General features: G+C 34.4%; 1 protein-coding gene across 2 annotated transcripts in view; it reads left to right on the forward strand.

The window, feature by feature from the left end:
• Tex11 (testis expressed 11) overlaps positions 1–17,296 on the forward strand; it is a 285,555-nt gene that overhangs the window by 128,272 nt on the left and 139,987 nt on the right. For both annotated transcript variants that reach the window (XM_077106381.1, XM_077106382.1), the window contains one exon: positions 2,030–2,108. In XM_077106381.1, the coding sequence (XP_076962496.1) occupies positions 2,030–2,108 (79 nt within the window). The remainder of the gene's footprint in view (positions 1–2,029; positions 2,109–17,296) is intronic.

Below are 17,296 nucleotides of genomic sequence, written 5' to 3' on the forward strand. Positions count from 1 at the left end.
TTTTTCTTCAGGGCCAGGGACTAAACCAAGGGCCTTTCACATGCTAGGCAAGTGCTCTGTCACTGAGCTGAATCCTCAGCCCCAAGAAAAGTCTGCTTCTCGTATACCTGTCTAAGAAAAAAAAAAATCCAAAACAAAGCAAGGTAAAGTGAAATTATTCTTTTCCTTGATTGTTTTTATTTAACTCAATTTGGAGACTGTTTGAGTGACAAAGTTTGATTAGAAATTAGGAGGGTTGGGGTTGTGGCTCAGCAGTAGAACACTTACCTCACACATGCGAGGCCCTGGGTTCGATCCTCAGCACCACATAAGAAATAATAAATAAAATAGAGGTATTGTGTTCAACTACAACTAGAAGATAAATATTTTTTTAAAAATTAGAAGACTTCCCTGAATCCAAGTTTTTAATATTTTAAAATAATAAAATTAATTTTTATTTTTATGTATTGAGATAATTATGAAATTTGCATTTTATAGTATTTTTGTGCTAGGTGTTACACCCAGTGAGGACTGAACCCAGGGCGTGGCACACCCTAGTGCTCTATCACATCCCCAGCCCTAGTCACTTCATTTCTTTACTAGTAAAAGTTCTGTACTCTTACAATGGTTAACATAATTACTGTCATTAGAATTTCACTGTTTTTTTTTTAAATATAGAACTGGGGATTGAACCCAAATGTGCACTATCACTGAGCTATATCCCCAGCTCTTTTATTTTTCATGTGAGACAGGATCTTGCTCAATTGCCCAGGCTGGTCTTGAATTTATAATCCTCTTTCCTCCGCTTTGCAAGCCTCTGGGATTATAGTCATGTGCTACCATGCCAGGCTACTGATATTTTTTATAGCAAAAAAAGTGAAAATTTAAAAATATATAATTTTTTTATTATGAAAGGATATCACATGCTCATCAAAGAAGATTTTGGAAGATACTAAAATTTCCATAGTTCTACCATCTAGAATATAAGCTTTCTAAGAACAGTGATTTTTGTGTGTTGTTTTCTGGGTTTACAGCAGCAAGACAGTGCCTGGCACAGAGAATACACATTGAATCAAACACAGTCACTTAGCATTTTCAGTTTTTTTTTCTTATGTGTTTTACAGAATTATACAGTACATATAACCTTGTTTTCCAATTTTTCACATTCTAGTCTTAGAAACATTTTTCAATCAGTGCATATTCAGTTTCCCTTGTTATCTTATATTCAGCAATATTAATAGTTGCATAACAGTTTAAGGCTATTGTATAGTGCATATTTGGGTTATTTTTCCTTTCTATTATTATGATATACACTGATTTGGGGGCTGCGGTTGTGGCTCAGCAGTAGAGCACTCACCTTGCATGTGCAAGACCCTGAGTTCGATCCTCAGTACCACATAAAAATAAATAAGTAAAATAAGGTATTATGTCCAACTATAACTAAAATATAAATATTAAAAAATAATAATATATACTGATTTTAACATTTTTGTTCAAAAACCTTTTCCCATGTTTATTTCAGATGACTTTTCAGTAGTGCAATTTCTGAAGTAATGTGAATAACAGTAATAGTAACTGCCATTTATTGAGTGTAATGTTTATTAAGTGCTAGGTACATATAATTTCCATACATTGTCTTATGTAGTCTTTTCAAAAAACTAAGAGATTGGTAATATATTCTCCATTTCACAGGTGACAAATCTAAGGTGCAAAAAGTTGAGTACTTTGCTTATGGTCATACAGGTGACAAGTGATATCAAATATCACCTGACTTCAGATTCCAAGGTCTTAACTGTAGTGTTTTTAGCATGTAGTATTGCCAAATTGCTTTTCAAAAGGATGGTACCAGGTTCCTTTGCCTATGACACTACCTTCTTTCTAGCTTTGGATATTAGTACTTAAAACAGATTTTATAAATTGCTAGGCAAAATATGGTATATAGCAAACATTTAGTATGTAAATTTTGACTAGAGGAAAGGTGATGAAAATAGCTAAGTTTTCTTAAAAAAATGAAACTGATATGATGATTGTATTTTTTTCACTTTGTTAGCTGTCATGGAAATACTACATTTTGATATGCCTTTAGACTTCTGTCTGAATATTGTTAAACTGCTGATGGATCATGAAAGGTACAGAAGAATTGATTTTCCTTTTTCTAAAGTTTAACATTTTCTGTGGTTTTCATTAACATATACTTAATATATATAGGCATACACTCATATTTTGAGAGCACAATATTTATCATTGTGGTGAACAGTTTAGAAGATGGTACTACTTCTTTATTCAATAATAAAGTTAATTTTAAAGTGTCATTAATATTTTAATATAAAATAAAAAGAATAAAATGCAGGCCAGTCCTGTAGAACAGGAAGGATGGATGGATACATATTTACAAGTTATATGCTTCTCTGTGTTTATCTTCATGGGATCATTAATGTCAAAAGGGACCTTGAAGTTTGTATAGACATTTTAGTGATTCTCAAACTTTAATGTCTTGAGAATCACTGTGGAATAAGCACTTGAAAAGATGCTCAACATCATTAGCCATCAGGCAAATGCAAATCAACCACAATGAGAAGACATTTCACATCTACTAGGTTAGCTATAATAGAAAAGATAATGGCAGCCAGGCATGGTAGCACCTGCCTGTAATTCCAGCAGCTCAGGAGGCTGAGACAGGAGGATCACAAGTTCAAAGCCAGCCTCAGCAACTTAGCAAGGCCCTAAGCAACTTAGCAAGACATTGTCTCAAAAAAATAAAATAAAATAACAAGGGTTGGGGATGTAACTCAGTGGTTAAGCACCCCTGGGTTCAATTCTCCATCCAAAAAAAATAAGAATAAAAATAATGGCAAACATTGACAAGAATGTGGAGAATTGTAATCCTCATATACTGTTGGTGGGAATGTAAGATGGTGCAACCTCTTTGAAAAACTGTGTTATTTATTCAATAAGTTAAACAGAGTTATCATATGACCCAGTATATCAGTCAGCTTTTTGTCATTATAATAAAATGTCTGTGACATGCTACTTATGAAGAAACTGTATAGCACATAGTTTGAAAGTTCAAGGTCATGCAACTGTCATTGTTTCAGTTCTAGTGATGGCCTTCTTGACTTTATCATATCATGGGTGATGGCAACAGTGGGAGTGTGTGTGGGAGCAAGTGGTCACATTTTAATACTGGAAGCCAAAGACAAACTAAGCTTCTGGCTTGGGATTTTATAACAAATCACTGTTGTGAGAACTTACTCCAGAACGCCAGTATTCCTTTAAGAGGACTGCACCCCCAATCACCTAAGGATCTCTCATTAGGCCCTACCACTTAAAAGTTCCGCACCATGCCAACACTGCCACTCTGGGGACTGAGCCTCCAACACATGAACCTTTGGGGAGCAAAGCACATCCAAACTATAGTATCTAGAAATTCCACTCCTAAGTTTGTAACCAAGAAAATTCTAAGCATAGATCCACAAAAAAATTGTATACCAATGTTCACAGCAGTTTCATTTATAATAGGCAAATGTGGAAACAACGCACATATCTATCAACTGATTAATGGATAAATAAAATGTGGTATACCCATACTATAAAGAATGTTAAGTGAAAAACCAGTACACACAAAAAATGCATATTGTAAGATTTCTTTTATATGATATGTACCAAATAGGCAGATTTATAGGCAGAAAAAAGACGAGTGGTTATCCAGGGCTGTAGATGATGAAAGTGTTATAAAATTGATTAATACTTGCACAACTCTGAGAGTATACTAAAAACCATTGAATTGTGTACTTTAAATGGATAAAATCTATGGTGTCTGAATTATACCTCAATGAAGCTGTAACAAAAAAATAATCAGGGCCATGCATGGTGGCACATGCCTATAATCCCAGTGACTCAGAAGACTGAGGCAGGAGGGTCACAAGTTTGAAGCCAGCCTTAGCAACATAGTGAGGACCTATGTCACTTAGCAAGACCCAATCTCAAGATAAGAAATAAATAAAAAGGGCTGGGGATGTTGCTTAGTAGTAAAACATCCCAGGATTACTGCATGGCAACATCTAAATCTTTAATTTGTCAGCTCTTCCTCAGTTCATTTTAACATTGTTCATGATGTAGTTACTTCTTGGGTAAATGTGGTAACTGAACTGAACACAATATTCAGATGTGGTCCAAGCAATAACATATACTTTTCATGTTCTGAATGTTCTAAACTTGTACTGTCCAATATGGTAGCAAGCAGACACATGTAGCTATTTAAATAAAATTTAAAGTTTGGTCCCTTAACCACAAGAGCCACATATCAAGTCTCAATAGCCACTTATAGCTATGGTTACCTTATTGGACAGCACAGGTAGACAACATTTCCATTTAACAGGGATTTCTATTGGACAGCACTATTCTAGATCCAATATTTCTTTTAATGTCGACAAAATTTAAATTGGCTCTTTTCTGGGGCTGTGGGTGAAGCTCAGAGGTAGAGTGTGTGCTTAGCATGCATGAAATCCTGGATTCAATCCCCAGTACCAAAAATAGAAAAGAAAAGAAAAATTGGATCTTTTCTGGCAGCCACATCAATGTGGTTATTTTACTAGACTTACAAAACTATATTTTTATAGTTGCTCTTAATGCCTGAATTCCACATCCTTTACTTTTATGGTTGAATAAGTATCCAGTAGCCATTCTTTTTCTTTTTTTTTTGGTGGTGCTGGTGATTGAACCCAGGGCCTTGTGCATGCAAGGCAAGCACTCTACCAACTGAGGTAGATCCCCAGCCCCCACCTACTAAATATCAGTCTGATTGTTACAGCCTGTTTTTTAGATGTTCTGATTTTTGTGAATTTCAATTGTCATGCAGTATATTAACAATTCCTTCTCATTTGTGTCATCTTCAGGTTTGATAGTCATGCCACCTGTCTTCATCTACCTCAGGGATCCACAAACATCTTAAATGACAAGATAGAATATGTTTTGGGTTTGTGGAGTACATAGTTTCTGTCACAGCTAGTCAACTTTGCCATTGCTTTCACAATAGCCATAGATGAAACAAGTGAAACATGTGACTATGTTCCAAAAACACTTTTTGTTTTGAGAGGAGGTCTTGCTATATTACCCAGGCTGGTCTTGACTTCCTAGGCTCAAGTAGTCCTCCCACCTTAGCTTCCTGAATAGCTCTGACTATAGGCATATGCCACCATGTCTGGATCCACCAGTGAAACTTTATAAAACTAAACAGCTGGACTAAAGGTCATAGTTGCTGACTCCTAATCTAACTTGATAAATGGGGTAAAACTGAGGCCAGAACCCTCATGGCAGCACAGACTAATTTTCAGGTTAACTTCAACCCATTAATTGATGGTTTTGGGGGAACAATCATTGAACCTAATATAAATCCACCTAATTATTTAGCCAGATAGTCTAATTTCCTCTATCCTGTTCACAAAAAAAGAAATTCACTTAATTTTAGTTTTTTAAAGTTTTGGTTGTTTTAAAGTTTTGTCCTTTTTCTTTCCAAAAAAATAATTGGAAGTGTTCTGTGTTCTAGTATAATAAAGCTTTTAAAATTTAAATAAAAATTTGGAACCCTGAAAAGAGGAAACAAACATGCCAATCACAATGACTAATAAAGTTTCCATGGATGAACATTAAATTTAACATAAAAGTCAGGTTTTCTGGTTTCTCTTGAATAACATTGAACAATCTGGAAATAGTAAGCAAAAATCATTTGTAGTTAAGTAGCAGTTGCCACCTTTAGACATTGGATGTATTCTCCAGTTTGCAGTAGTCCATAAAATTTTCTCTCATATTCTATGTGTCAAGTTGCCCATTTTTTATCATTTCTGTATGTTGTTATTATTTTTATAGCAGATATAAGAGGGAAATAAGATATCATGACACCCACATCTCTAAAGTGGAAGAATGGAAGCTAGACTTGTAAAGGTATTTCTCAAGAAAATGAAAAAGAATAGATTTCTTTGTGATAGAAGTAGAAGAAATTCTTGTATGTTTAATATACAAACAAATTGCGTCAAATGATTACAATTGGCTTTTTTTTGGTGGGGGGTACTAAGGTTTGTACTCAGGGGCACTTGACCACTGAGCCACATCCCCAGCCCTATTTGTATTTTATTTAGAGATAGGGTCTCACTGAGTTGCTTAGCACCTCACTGTTTCTAAGGCTGACTTTGAACTCGAGATCCTCCTGCCTCAGCCTCCTGAGCTGCTGGGATTATAGGTATGTGCCCCTGTGCCTGGCATGACTACAACTTAAAAACACTTTATGCAATAAAATATAATAGAAACTATGATCAGTGCACAGACAAGGTATGTAATGAAAAACTGAATTCAAGAAAAGGAGCAAACTTTCTACTGAGTTTACTTTGGAAAGTGGAAAAAAAAAAGCAATCCTATTGTAAAATGCACCTATATTGAGGAAAAAGATTGCCAGGCATTAGGTTTACTGATACACATTTACAAAAGAGCATCTATTGAGTGAGATAACAACACGTGTATTCTTAAGTTTCAAGTGGAAAGCTAAACAGAAATGCTGTTAGTTGGCACATTGAAAATATGGCTGAGAATTTATCAGACAGGTTGCTTGAAGATTATAATTTTTTGTGGTATTTTCTGTTGCACAGACGTAATAAATCACACTGTCCTGTAAGGCATATTTGTTTGTGGTGTCAATGAGAACTTTTATATGATAGAACTTTTGAACATAGTGCCTGAGTCTTAAGTTTAATGTAGATTGGTCAAAATAATTTAAGTATAATTACAGAAAGTATTTCTGCAATGGTTAGCATTAAAATAAAGCTTGTTTTAAAACTTAAATCCAAGGTGGCAGTATTTTTAAGGCAATAAAACTTGGGCATATTGATTGTATAATTCACCAGGTAACATTTTGTCCTAAAAAGCTAAACATAAAACTTGTAGATACAGTAATTATACATGTGCACTGAATAATTATTCTGTGGTTGCAACAGAGATCATGCCTCCTTAAAATTATTGGACGCTCAATGCAATAGTTGCTACTGTTTCTTCTAGGTTAGAGGGGCTTAGTTGGATGTGGTGTGTCACAGGTTGGGTTGCCCTGGAAGCAGATTTTGAGATTGAGGTTTGTTTAAGTGGTTTATTAAGGTGTGTTCTTAGAATCAACATCTGTGAGGGGAAGGAAAAGAGGCAAGACTAAATAAAGGGAGGAGTTGGGTTGAATTACTGTGACAAGGCCTACCTTTACTCATGAGGAGCTCTGAAGCTGGGATGGTCCCTCAGGATTGTCCTCAGTTAAAGTGAGAGGATTGAGCCTTATAGCCCTGTTTTGGTTATCATTGGATGTTGGCCATCCAGTGGGTATGGTAGCTCTTTTCAACCTCGCAAGTTACCAAAGAACAATGGAGAATAAATACTTTAGTCTTGAAAGGGAGATCTGGATAATGTAACACAGCATTTATGACAGGTGCTGAAGAGATATTTTTTGAACTGCTGAGCAAATTCAGCTTGTTTGTCATCCAAGGAAAAATCCTTGCCTCATCTCAATGATTTGACCTTTTCAGTGAATATGACAACCTATATAAACATTCTGAATCTCTTTCTGCAGAAGTGCCCCTAAGTAATAACACAGATGTAAAATTTAATTCACATGTTCTTAATGAAGTCACTCTTTGGGAAACTCATTTGGTAAGGAGTAATCTGGCTCAGTTTTCTGTGCTGAAATTGCTTTCCAGAGATGGAAATGATTACCTGAACTCCATGCTCACAATCATAGGCTTTAAAGATTGAATTCTAAAAGTTTTCTGATTTCCAAAATTAAGATAATGAAAACATCATTTTGTCTTTCACAATTAATATTACTAATATGAATAATGAGCTACAAATTGAATGAATTGGATTTCAGTGTAGTATGGTACTGAATCCTAATTAGACAACTTTGGAATATTAGATGTAGTAGACATTTGTTATTTTTAGCCCTCTGTCATTCATTCATTCTGTCTTCCTCTTGATAACAGTACCTACATTTCACTTCATGTATCTGCTTCTCTCTATAAGCCTGTGTGGACATTGACTTATTGGTGTAGAAGAAGGGGTTTTGGGTTTCTATTTCAAAATGGAATCATTGATTTCAAAGGGAAACTTTAATAAATTAAGTATTCATATTTTTAGACTTTAAATTTAAAATATAGCTTATATTTTCTTGCCTGTTTGTACTATATTAACATGCTTCACTGTCATTCAGTTAATAACAAAGTTTGAGGGCTAGGGATATGGCTCAGTGGTAGAGTGCTTTCCCAGCATGCATGTGAGGTCCTGGGTTCTATCCCCGACACTGGGGGGAAAAAAACCTTCATATCTGAAAGGTGATTTTTCTTCCAGTCTTCTTTGCTCATTTTTTTTTTGCACATTTAACATCTGTAGGTGGTATAGCAGTAGCGTAATGGACAGTGCTTTTAATAATAATTTTATAGCAAAAACATCAGCATAATTTATGTAGAGAAGTTGTTTTTAGCAACAAAAGCTAAATGCAAGAACAGTGACTATTAGAAAGTGAATGCATTTCTGCAATTGACTAAGCTAACATAGTTTTCTGATGATTGACTTTGATGCAGAAATAAAATTTTGAATACATAGATCTTATGTGTATTGGTATTGTATATATTGAATACATAAAATTTTGAATACCTAAAATGGATGAAAATACCATTATCTTTTAGGTGATCTTTTTAAAAAATTTCAACTTTTATAATCAAGCATCACCTTTTTTCATTTCATTTTTATACTGGGGAATTGAACCCAGGGGTGCCTCACCACTGAACTACATCCCCAATCCTTTTAATTAATTATTTTGTTGTTGTTTTGAGACAGTCTCACTAAATTGCTGAGGATCTCACTGAGTTGCCTAGGCTGGCCTCAAATTTTTGTGATCTTCCTAACTCAGCCTCCAGAATTATTGGAACTACAGGCATGTGCAACTGCTCCTAGTTCAAGTTTCACCTTTTATAGAGTAGACAATTTCAGATTATATGCTTATGAGGTCCTCATTGTATATGGTATTATTTAAGGGAAGAGCATATCCTTTAGAGTCTAGAAAATCGAGTGGATGTTTTGATATTCTGTTATTGTGAGTCATTTTTTTCTGAAATTGGTTGATTATATCTGTTTACTCTTTTTAAAAAAATATTCTTAGTTCTAGATGGACACACATCTTTATTTTATTTATTTATTTTTATGAGATGCTGAGGATTAAACCCAGTGCCTCACACATACGAGGCAAGCACTCTACCACTGAGCTACAACACCAGCCCTCTATTTACTCTTTAACTTTATCATTTATGTAAACTTGTAAAAGATAAAACAAATTTGTCTTGCCCTTTTCTCAGAGAATCCTTGCTGGTTTGTGTTTAGTGCTTTTCAAACTGCTGTTTGTATGATTAGCTGAATATCTTGTTAAGATGCAGATTCTAATTCAGTAGGTCAGGGAAGCGGGTGTGATCTCCATTTCTAACATGTTCCCAGGTTATGCTAAAACTATTGCTCTGTGGCCCCTACTTTTAGCAAGGCTTGGGAATGAACTGCCTATTTAAAAAATCAGAGTGTTTTCTGTCTCCAGTCTTCATTACCCACCCCCATTTATTTGTCTCCTTCACAAATTCTTTTAGTCCCTTTTAATGCAAATGTTTTTGATCCTGGGCCCTGAATTCTACTATAGCAACTAAGTTACTGTTATTCTCACCTTACCTTGGGCTTCAATTCTCTTAAAACATTATATCTTTTTTTTTTAATTCTACAAAGTTACCATGACTGTAATGAAAATGTTTTTTAAAGATCACATCAGAACTTATTATCCAAACAGATAACCTGTTTTTAGCTTTTTTTTCTTTCCTTTGACTCCTATCTGTATGGGGACATAAAAATTCCTGTTCTAATCTTAGTATAGATCTTTATGTTCTTATTGGTGAAAGGGCTAGGGCCCTTCCTTTAATTACTGATTGGATAGGGTTAATCAATTACTGTTCATTCCAATGACAGTAATAACAAATCAAATAATCAAAGTTATTTTGAATTGGAATGAAACTACCAAGATAGAATTTAAAAATCTATGCATAGTGATCTAGGAAAATCATGCAGCAAATAAAAATACAGAACAAGAATGTAGGAAATCAAATTGACATTGCCAGACTAAAATCAGGAACAGAGAAGAGCAGCATCTGGCTTGTGAAAGTCAAGATCAGAATCTTTGAAAGTCAGAATTAGGAGATAGAGGAGAAGCAATTTATTCATGCTCATCAAGATGAATAACAGAATATCTTGCAGCTTAACCACTTTGTTCCCCCAGCCTTCCTGTGGCATAAGGCCTGATGTTATTTTATTAATGTAATAGTTTTTGAACATACTGTTGGATAATATAATAAAATATGTTTGAGCTCTCTCCAACTCTACTTATTAAATGAATTCCTGAAAAGTTCTATTCAGAGAAAATTTGACATGGCAGATATATTCCTATAGACTTAAATTATAAAAATAGGAATTGCTTGTCTCCAACAAATTTTTGGCCCAAAGATACAGTAAATTCATACTTAGGAATACAGTAAAAATTTAAAAGTAAATTAAATATATTCTTCTAATACAAGTACTTGAAGTTGCAGAAATGGCATGCTAGATGTATAGAAAATAAGATAGGTTCAATACTGAGAGTTCCATCCTCTCAATAACAATTCCTTCATGAGTTAGATCTAAAAGTTATCATTAGCCACAAAGAAATTAAAGCAAATATTCACTGGCTCTGATTTTTATTAATGATGTTCATATGGATATTCCTAGGTGACAGCTACTATCTTATCTGACTGTTGATAAGAATTATTACAGTAGGTCTTTCATCTCCTCTTCTGTTTGAGGTTAAACATCCATATGATTTACTCTATGGACATTCGAAGATTTTGTTGTACTGAAAATTTTAAAATGAATTTATTTTTAGGAATCATAGATCCAGTATGTAGGAAATGAAGGTGGCACAGAAAATATACTTAATTCTTGAATCTTCAGTATATTTTCTTGGGATAGATGGTTTGTGTCTTTTGGTGGACATGTTTTTAGGGTGTTTGATATGGGAAGAGGAGTTGGATTTTTAAATGATTGATTTCTTTAGAGTTCAATTTTCCTTAGCACATTTGGTACATTGAAGCTTATTTTATCAATGAAAATGTACATAGTATGACATTTTGTTTGAGTTTTGATTGTAGATAAACAGGAACATGTGAAATAGACATTCCTCTTAATGAAATTACAGCATGCTATGGTAAATTAAACATATATGTTTGATCAATTAACTAACAATAAAATGCAAGATTTGAGAAATGTATAGTATAGGGGATAAACTATATAAATTTAGAGGAGAGAGTAAAAGATTACTATTAATCAGAAAATGCTTTATTGAAGAGATATGAATTTAGAAATGGATTAGATTTGCATAGGTAAAGGACTAGGAATTTTTGGCAGGAAGGTCAGACTGAGCACAAGGTAGGTTTGGGTACAATAATTTTGTCCAATAAAATATTTAGCATATTTTAGGGACTGAGGCTGTAGTTCAGTGTTAGAGCGCTTACCTAGTGTGTTTGAGGCACTGGGTTTGATCCTCAGCACCACATTAAAAATAAATAAATAAAATAAAAGTATTGTGCCATCTATAACTAAAGGTATTTAAAAAATATTTAGCATCTTTTAAGCAAAGGGCACCATGTGGAAGACATAGGCACTGCTTTCAGGAAACTTATAAATCTTGCTTTCCAGAAAGAGGTATTTGTAAAGAAAGCAATCAAGGCAATGCAAGAAAAGACCTTGCCATTATGGACTGGTAACATCATAGAGGCTTCTATGAAGGTGTGACTTGATCTAGACTGTGAAGGTGGGGTAGGATTTAAGTAAATGGAAAGGAGAAGTTTGGACATTTGTAGGATGGGCTTTAGCATAAGTAGGTATGGGAACAACATGGTCTATTCAGAATATGATGATTAATAGATCAAAGAGGCTGTAGCTTAGATTTTATATAAAGAGTTTAATCAAACATAAAGCTATTAGTATACATCAGAGTTGATATCAGGTTAAAAGACTGTGATGTAGGCAAAGGGGGACCTATTGAAAGTTTTCATATAGGATAGTGACATGCTATTATGCTAATAGCAATAATATGTAAGAAAACGAGAGGGACAGTTAAGAGTAGGGAAATTAATTAAGAGTTGTTGCAAGTAGCTCAATATGAAGTGATCAGAGCCTGAACTAAGTTGATAGTAGTAGAAATTCATTTTTTCCACATCTGAGTTTCTACAGTAAAATACCATTTTGTTGCTGGGCAGTGAAAACACAGAGATTAAATAATATACTGTCCCTGGTTTCAAAGAGCTTACAGCCTAATGGGAAATACTGGCTCATAATTATGAAACCAATAGAATATTTTTCTATCACCAACGAGGGACTAATTAGTGGATGATTTATGAAGACAAAATCATTGAATCTCATGACTACATATTTGGCATTAAATTAATATTGTTTTGAGTTGGCTAACTGCCTCTTGCAGTTTTTGTTTTCTTACCCATCTACTAAGATGGGTTAGTAGGCTGGCAAATTACTCACTATCTTGAGGAACTATCTTTTTTTCAACATGTCCACAATGAAGCCATAAGCTATACAAATAAACTCCTGTTGTAAACTATACAAATAAGGCATCATATTCTCAGAGATTCCAGAATAGGAAATGAAAAAGGAGAAACAAGTGAAAGACATAATGAAGGAAGACTAAGGATTTATAATTGGTTATGGGTGGGAGTGGGAACAGGAAGGCAGAAGAAGAACATAGATAGGTAGCAACAGACACGAGATGATACAGAGTCCAGGAAGAGCTGGTAGTAAATAATATAAAATGCATGTATAGAATTTATTTGAACAGTAAAGAATGAGGATTGAGAAAAATAATGGTTTTGAATATTGGGCTTAGTAGGAACTTTCATCATCTTTATAATAGCTATCAATTATTTGAGGCTTGCTTTGTGCCAGGCACTTTTCTAAAACTTAGTGTTATGAGTCACTAATTTATTATTGTGTCATAGTTCTATAGATTTATTGTGTTCAACTTGGGTGGTTGTTGTTTGGGATCTCATAGGGTTGCAGTCAGATAAGGGCTACTGCTAGAGTCATCTGAACTTCAGATTCTAAACTTTTTGATTCTAAAAGCTTAGCTGTGCTGAGTATTTAATATATTTTCTTCACTCCCATGCCTGTGGCCTAATCTGGGAATGGTTAGAACAGCTGGAGGCTATTCAGGCATCTTTCTCTTTGTTTGTCTAATAATAATTCCTCACAGCACGGCATTATCAAGGTAGTTGGACTTCTTATGGTTATCTTTACCTAGAGTTCCAAGAGCCCAGGAAGAAGCTATAAGACTTCTTATGTCTTAGCATCAGAAGTCATGCAGTGTTCAAATTAAGTCACAGAATCAGTACAGATTCAAGGGGAAAGAACTATACAAGGTTGTGAATACTAGGAAGCATACGTAATTCATTGGGAGGACAGATTTAGAAGTCAGCCATTACAGTGGGCTAGGAACACTAATCCCCTACCACCACTTTGATGTGGGAAGTAGGAAATGTATTCTCTTGCCAGATGAGGATTTTCACTACTGTGCTGATTTTCTTCTCTCATGGTCCTTTTATTCAAGTCTTCAATCTCCCTGAATCTTATGCTTACGCTGGAAGGACCCCCATAACTGATCCTTTATATCATTTAGAATGGTATTTGATAGTAGAACATGGGATCAAATTTCAGCGGGCTCTAATCCTTATGCACATAACAGGGAATTGGACTAGTTCCTTGAAGACGATCATCAATTGTTCTGATTTCCCACTTTGTGGGTTTTCTTAGGATATTTTTTGAGGGGGCTAGCTATTATCTAATACTACCCCTTTTTGTTTCTGTGGGCTTCAGTATTTCCATCACTGATTTTCCAACAGTCTAATTGCTTGTATTTACAGAAACCCTTCAAAGTTTTTGGCCACTGAAAATATATTTTCCAACTGTAGTTTATTCTTATATATTTATTCTATTACTTTTGAGGTAAATAAGTGAGCTCATTCTGTTTTTAATTTGCATGTTCATCTAGCATAGATTGATGGTTAATAATGTGAATTCTAGAGTCAGATTACATGGATTCAAGTCCCAGTTCCTCCACTTTGCAGGTGCTTAATCTCATGTAAATTGTTTAAACCATATATATGCTTCAGTTTACTATACACTAATTGTATTTACCTATTGGGATTGCCTGCAGATTAAATAAATTAATTGATATAAAATTCCTCAAACATGATAGTCAATAGAATTTAGCTGTTTTTACTTTTGAAAAAACATTAGAATTAATTTCCCAAGTTGAGCTGTATGCCTTCAGAATGAAATTCACATTCATTATTTTACATGAGATTAGTAGTCTGTCGTGGACACAATCAAGATGCTGTCTTTAGCTTCTTTAATAGTTTTATCAGCATCACTTTTGTGCTTTGGCTAAGAGTAAATTGAAGGACAATTTTTACTAACACTGAGCCCATTTACAGGCATTGAAGGAATGATTTTTTTATGTGTGTGTATATGGTGCTGGTGATTGAAACCAGGGCCTTGTGTATGCGAGGCAAGTGCTCTACCAATCGATTTATATCCCCAGCCTTAAAGGAATGGTTTATTAAAATACAATGTAACAGGGGAGGAGGTTGTAGCTCAGTGGTAGAGTGTTTGCCTAGCACATGTGAAGCACTGGGTTCAATCCTCAGCACCACATAAAAATAAATGAATGAAATAAAGGTATTGTGTTCATCTACATCTAAAAATATATTTAAAAATACAATGTGACGTGTGCTATGCATATATATCAGGAAGAAGTACTGGGTGGTATAGAGGGATGTGTTCTTGCTATTAACTAAATGACCATGGGCTCTCAGACAGTCATTTGACTTTGGGGCCTTTGATAAGCAGAATAATGTCCCCTAATGAGCTTCTACAATGTAATCTCTAATCTCTGGGACTGTGAATATATTACCTTATATAGCAAAAGGGACTTTGCGAATATAAAGTTACTTATCAGTTAAATTTAAAATAGTGAGATTATCCTGAATTATCTGGGTGGGCCTGTTATAATCACATGAACATAATCATATGAGCCCTTAAGAATGCAGAAGCGGGTTGAGCTGTAGCTCAGTGGTAAAGCACTTGCTTCACATGTGTGAGGCACTGGGTTTGATCTTCAGCACCATATAAAAATAAATAATCATACTGTGTGTTCATCTACAAGTTATAAGTTATATATAATTTTAAGAAAGAATACAGAAGGGCAATCAGAACTATTTAAAATATAATAAGTACTTAACACACCATTGCTGACTCTGAAGATATAGTGAACCATGAGCCAAGGAATGCTGGTGGCCTCTAGGTGTTGAGAAAATATACCAGTCAACAACCAGCAAGGAAATGAGGCCTCAGGCCCAGAACCTCATCGAGCTAAATTCTGACAATGGCCTGACTGAACCTAGTAGTGGATTCTCCCCTACATTCTCCATATTAGAAAGCAATTCCTAGACTTTGGATTTATGAGACTCTAACCACAATTCCCATTTGAGCTTTTCATGGATTTCTGACTCACAGAAATGTGAAATAATTAAAATATGTTTTTTAAATCTTTTTTTTTAAATATTTGTTTTAATTGTAGGTGGACATAATAACAATTTTATTTTTATGCGGTGCCAAGGATTGAACCAAGTGCCTCATGCATGCAAGGCAAGTGCTCTACCACTGAGCCACAACCCCAGCCCCTAAAATGTGTTGTTTTAAGGACTAAGTTTGTGGTAATTATTTGTAGCAACAGACGAAAAATAATACAAGGCCTCAGTTGCTTTTAAAACTTTTAGGAACTTCATAATGGCAGATTAACCAGCTATATACTGAAGTGTGTTTTTTAAAAACTATAAAGCAAATAATTGCAACCAGAGTCAGGTCTTTCAGCTATAGACTAAAATTAGGATTCAGTGCAAAGATGCCTTTTATGTATGAATTTTCTGTATATGTATGAATTATTTATATGTACAAATTCTGAAATGGAAAAATGACCATTATTATCAAACCAGAAGCTCAGTGATATCTATATGTCTACCACTACTATAAGAATTATAGTTCTTATTCCATTAAGGAATCAATTATATGCCCTATATTTCTAACAAATAATAAATTTAAACAATTTGCTGTAATTGGCAAACATACCCTTTATTTTCTATGAAACTAATCCCAAGGAGCAGAAATTCTGATATAACCTGGAAGTGATTATTTGGTACATTCCTTAGAGATGCAACATTGTTTTAGAGCAATATCCATATGAAAGATTCTCTACACAAGATAGAGCTAAGTTCATAATGACCATTCTAGTTGCCTTCACTCCCCTCTTTTAGGAATCATGCCAAGAAATACCCAATTCTCCTTTATTTTGTTATTTTCAAAAAACAACTTTATTGGCCAAGTACAATGACACATGTCTATAATCCCAGCTACTCAGAGGCTGAGGCAGGAGAATTTCAGGTTTGAGGTCAGCCTCAGCAACTTAGTGAAACTGTCTTAAAATTAGAAATTGGCTTAGCTAGAGCAATTAGGCAAGAGAAGGAAATCAAAGGGATACAAATAGAAAAGAAAGAAGTCAAATAACCATTGTTTATAGATGGTGTGATACTATACTTAGAAGATCCAAAAAATTCCACCAGAAGACTGCTAGAACTAATAAACAAATTCAGCAAAATATCAGGTTACAAAATCAACATACAAATATCAATAGCTTTCTTATGCATCAATAATGAATTTACTAAGAAAGAATCAGGCAAACAATTCCATTTACAATAACCCGATAAAAACACCCTAGCAATAAATCTAACCAAGAAGGTAAAGGACCTTTCATTATAGAATGAAAAGTATAGAACATTGAAGAAAGAAATTGAAGGAAACACAAGAAGATGGAAAGACCTCCCCTCCATGTTTATAGATAGGCAGATTAATATTGTTTAAACAGTCATACTATCAAGACCAAAAATACATATTCAGTGCAATCCTCATCAAAAATACCAATAGCATTCTATGCAGAACTAGAAAAGACAATCCTAAAATTCATTTTGAAGAATAAAAGACCAAGAATAGCCAAAGAAATTATACTACTGAGCTATAGTAACAGAAACTGCATGGTACTAGCACATACACACACACACACACACACACACACACACACACACACCACACACACCACACACAAACATAG

The sequence above is a fragment of the Callospermophilus lateralis genome, chromosome X (assembly GCF_048772815.1).
Source record: "Callospermophilus lateralis isolate mCalLat2 chromosome X, mCalLat2.hap1, whole genome shotgun sequence".
In the NCBI taxonomy this organism is placed as follows: Eukaryota; Metazoa; Chordata; class Mammalia; order Rodentia; family Sciuridae; genus Callospermophilus; species Callospermophilus lateralis.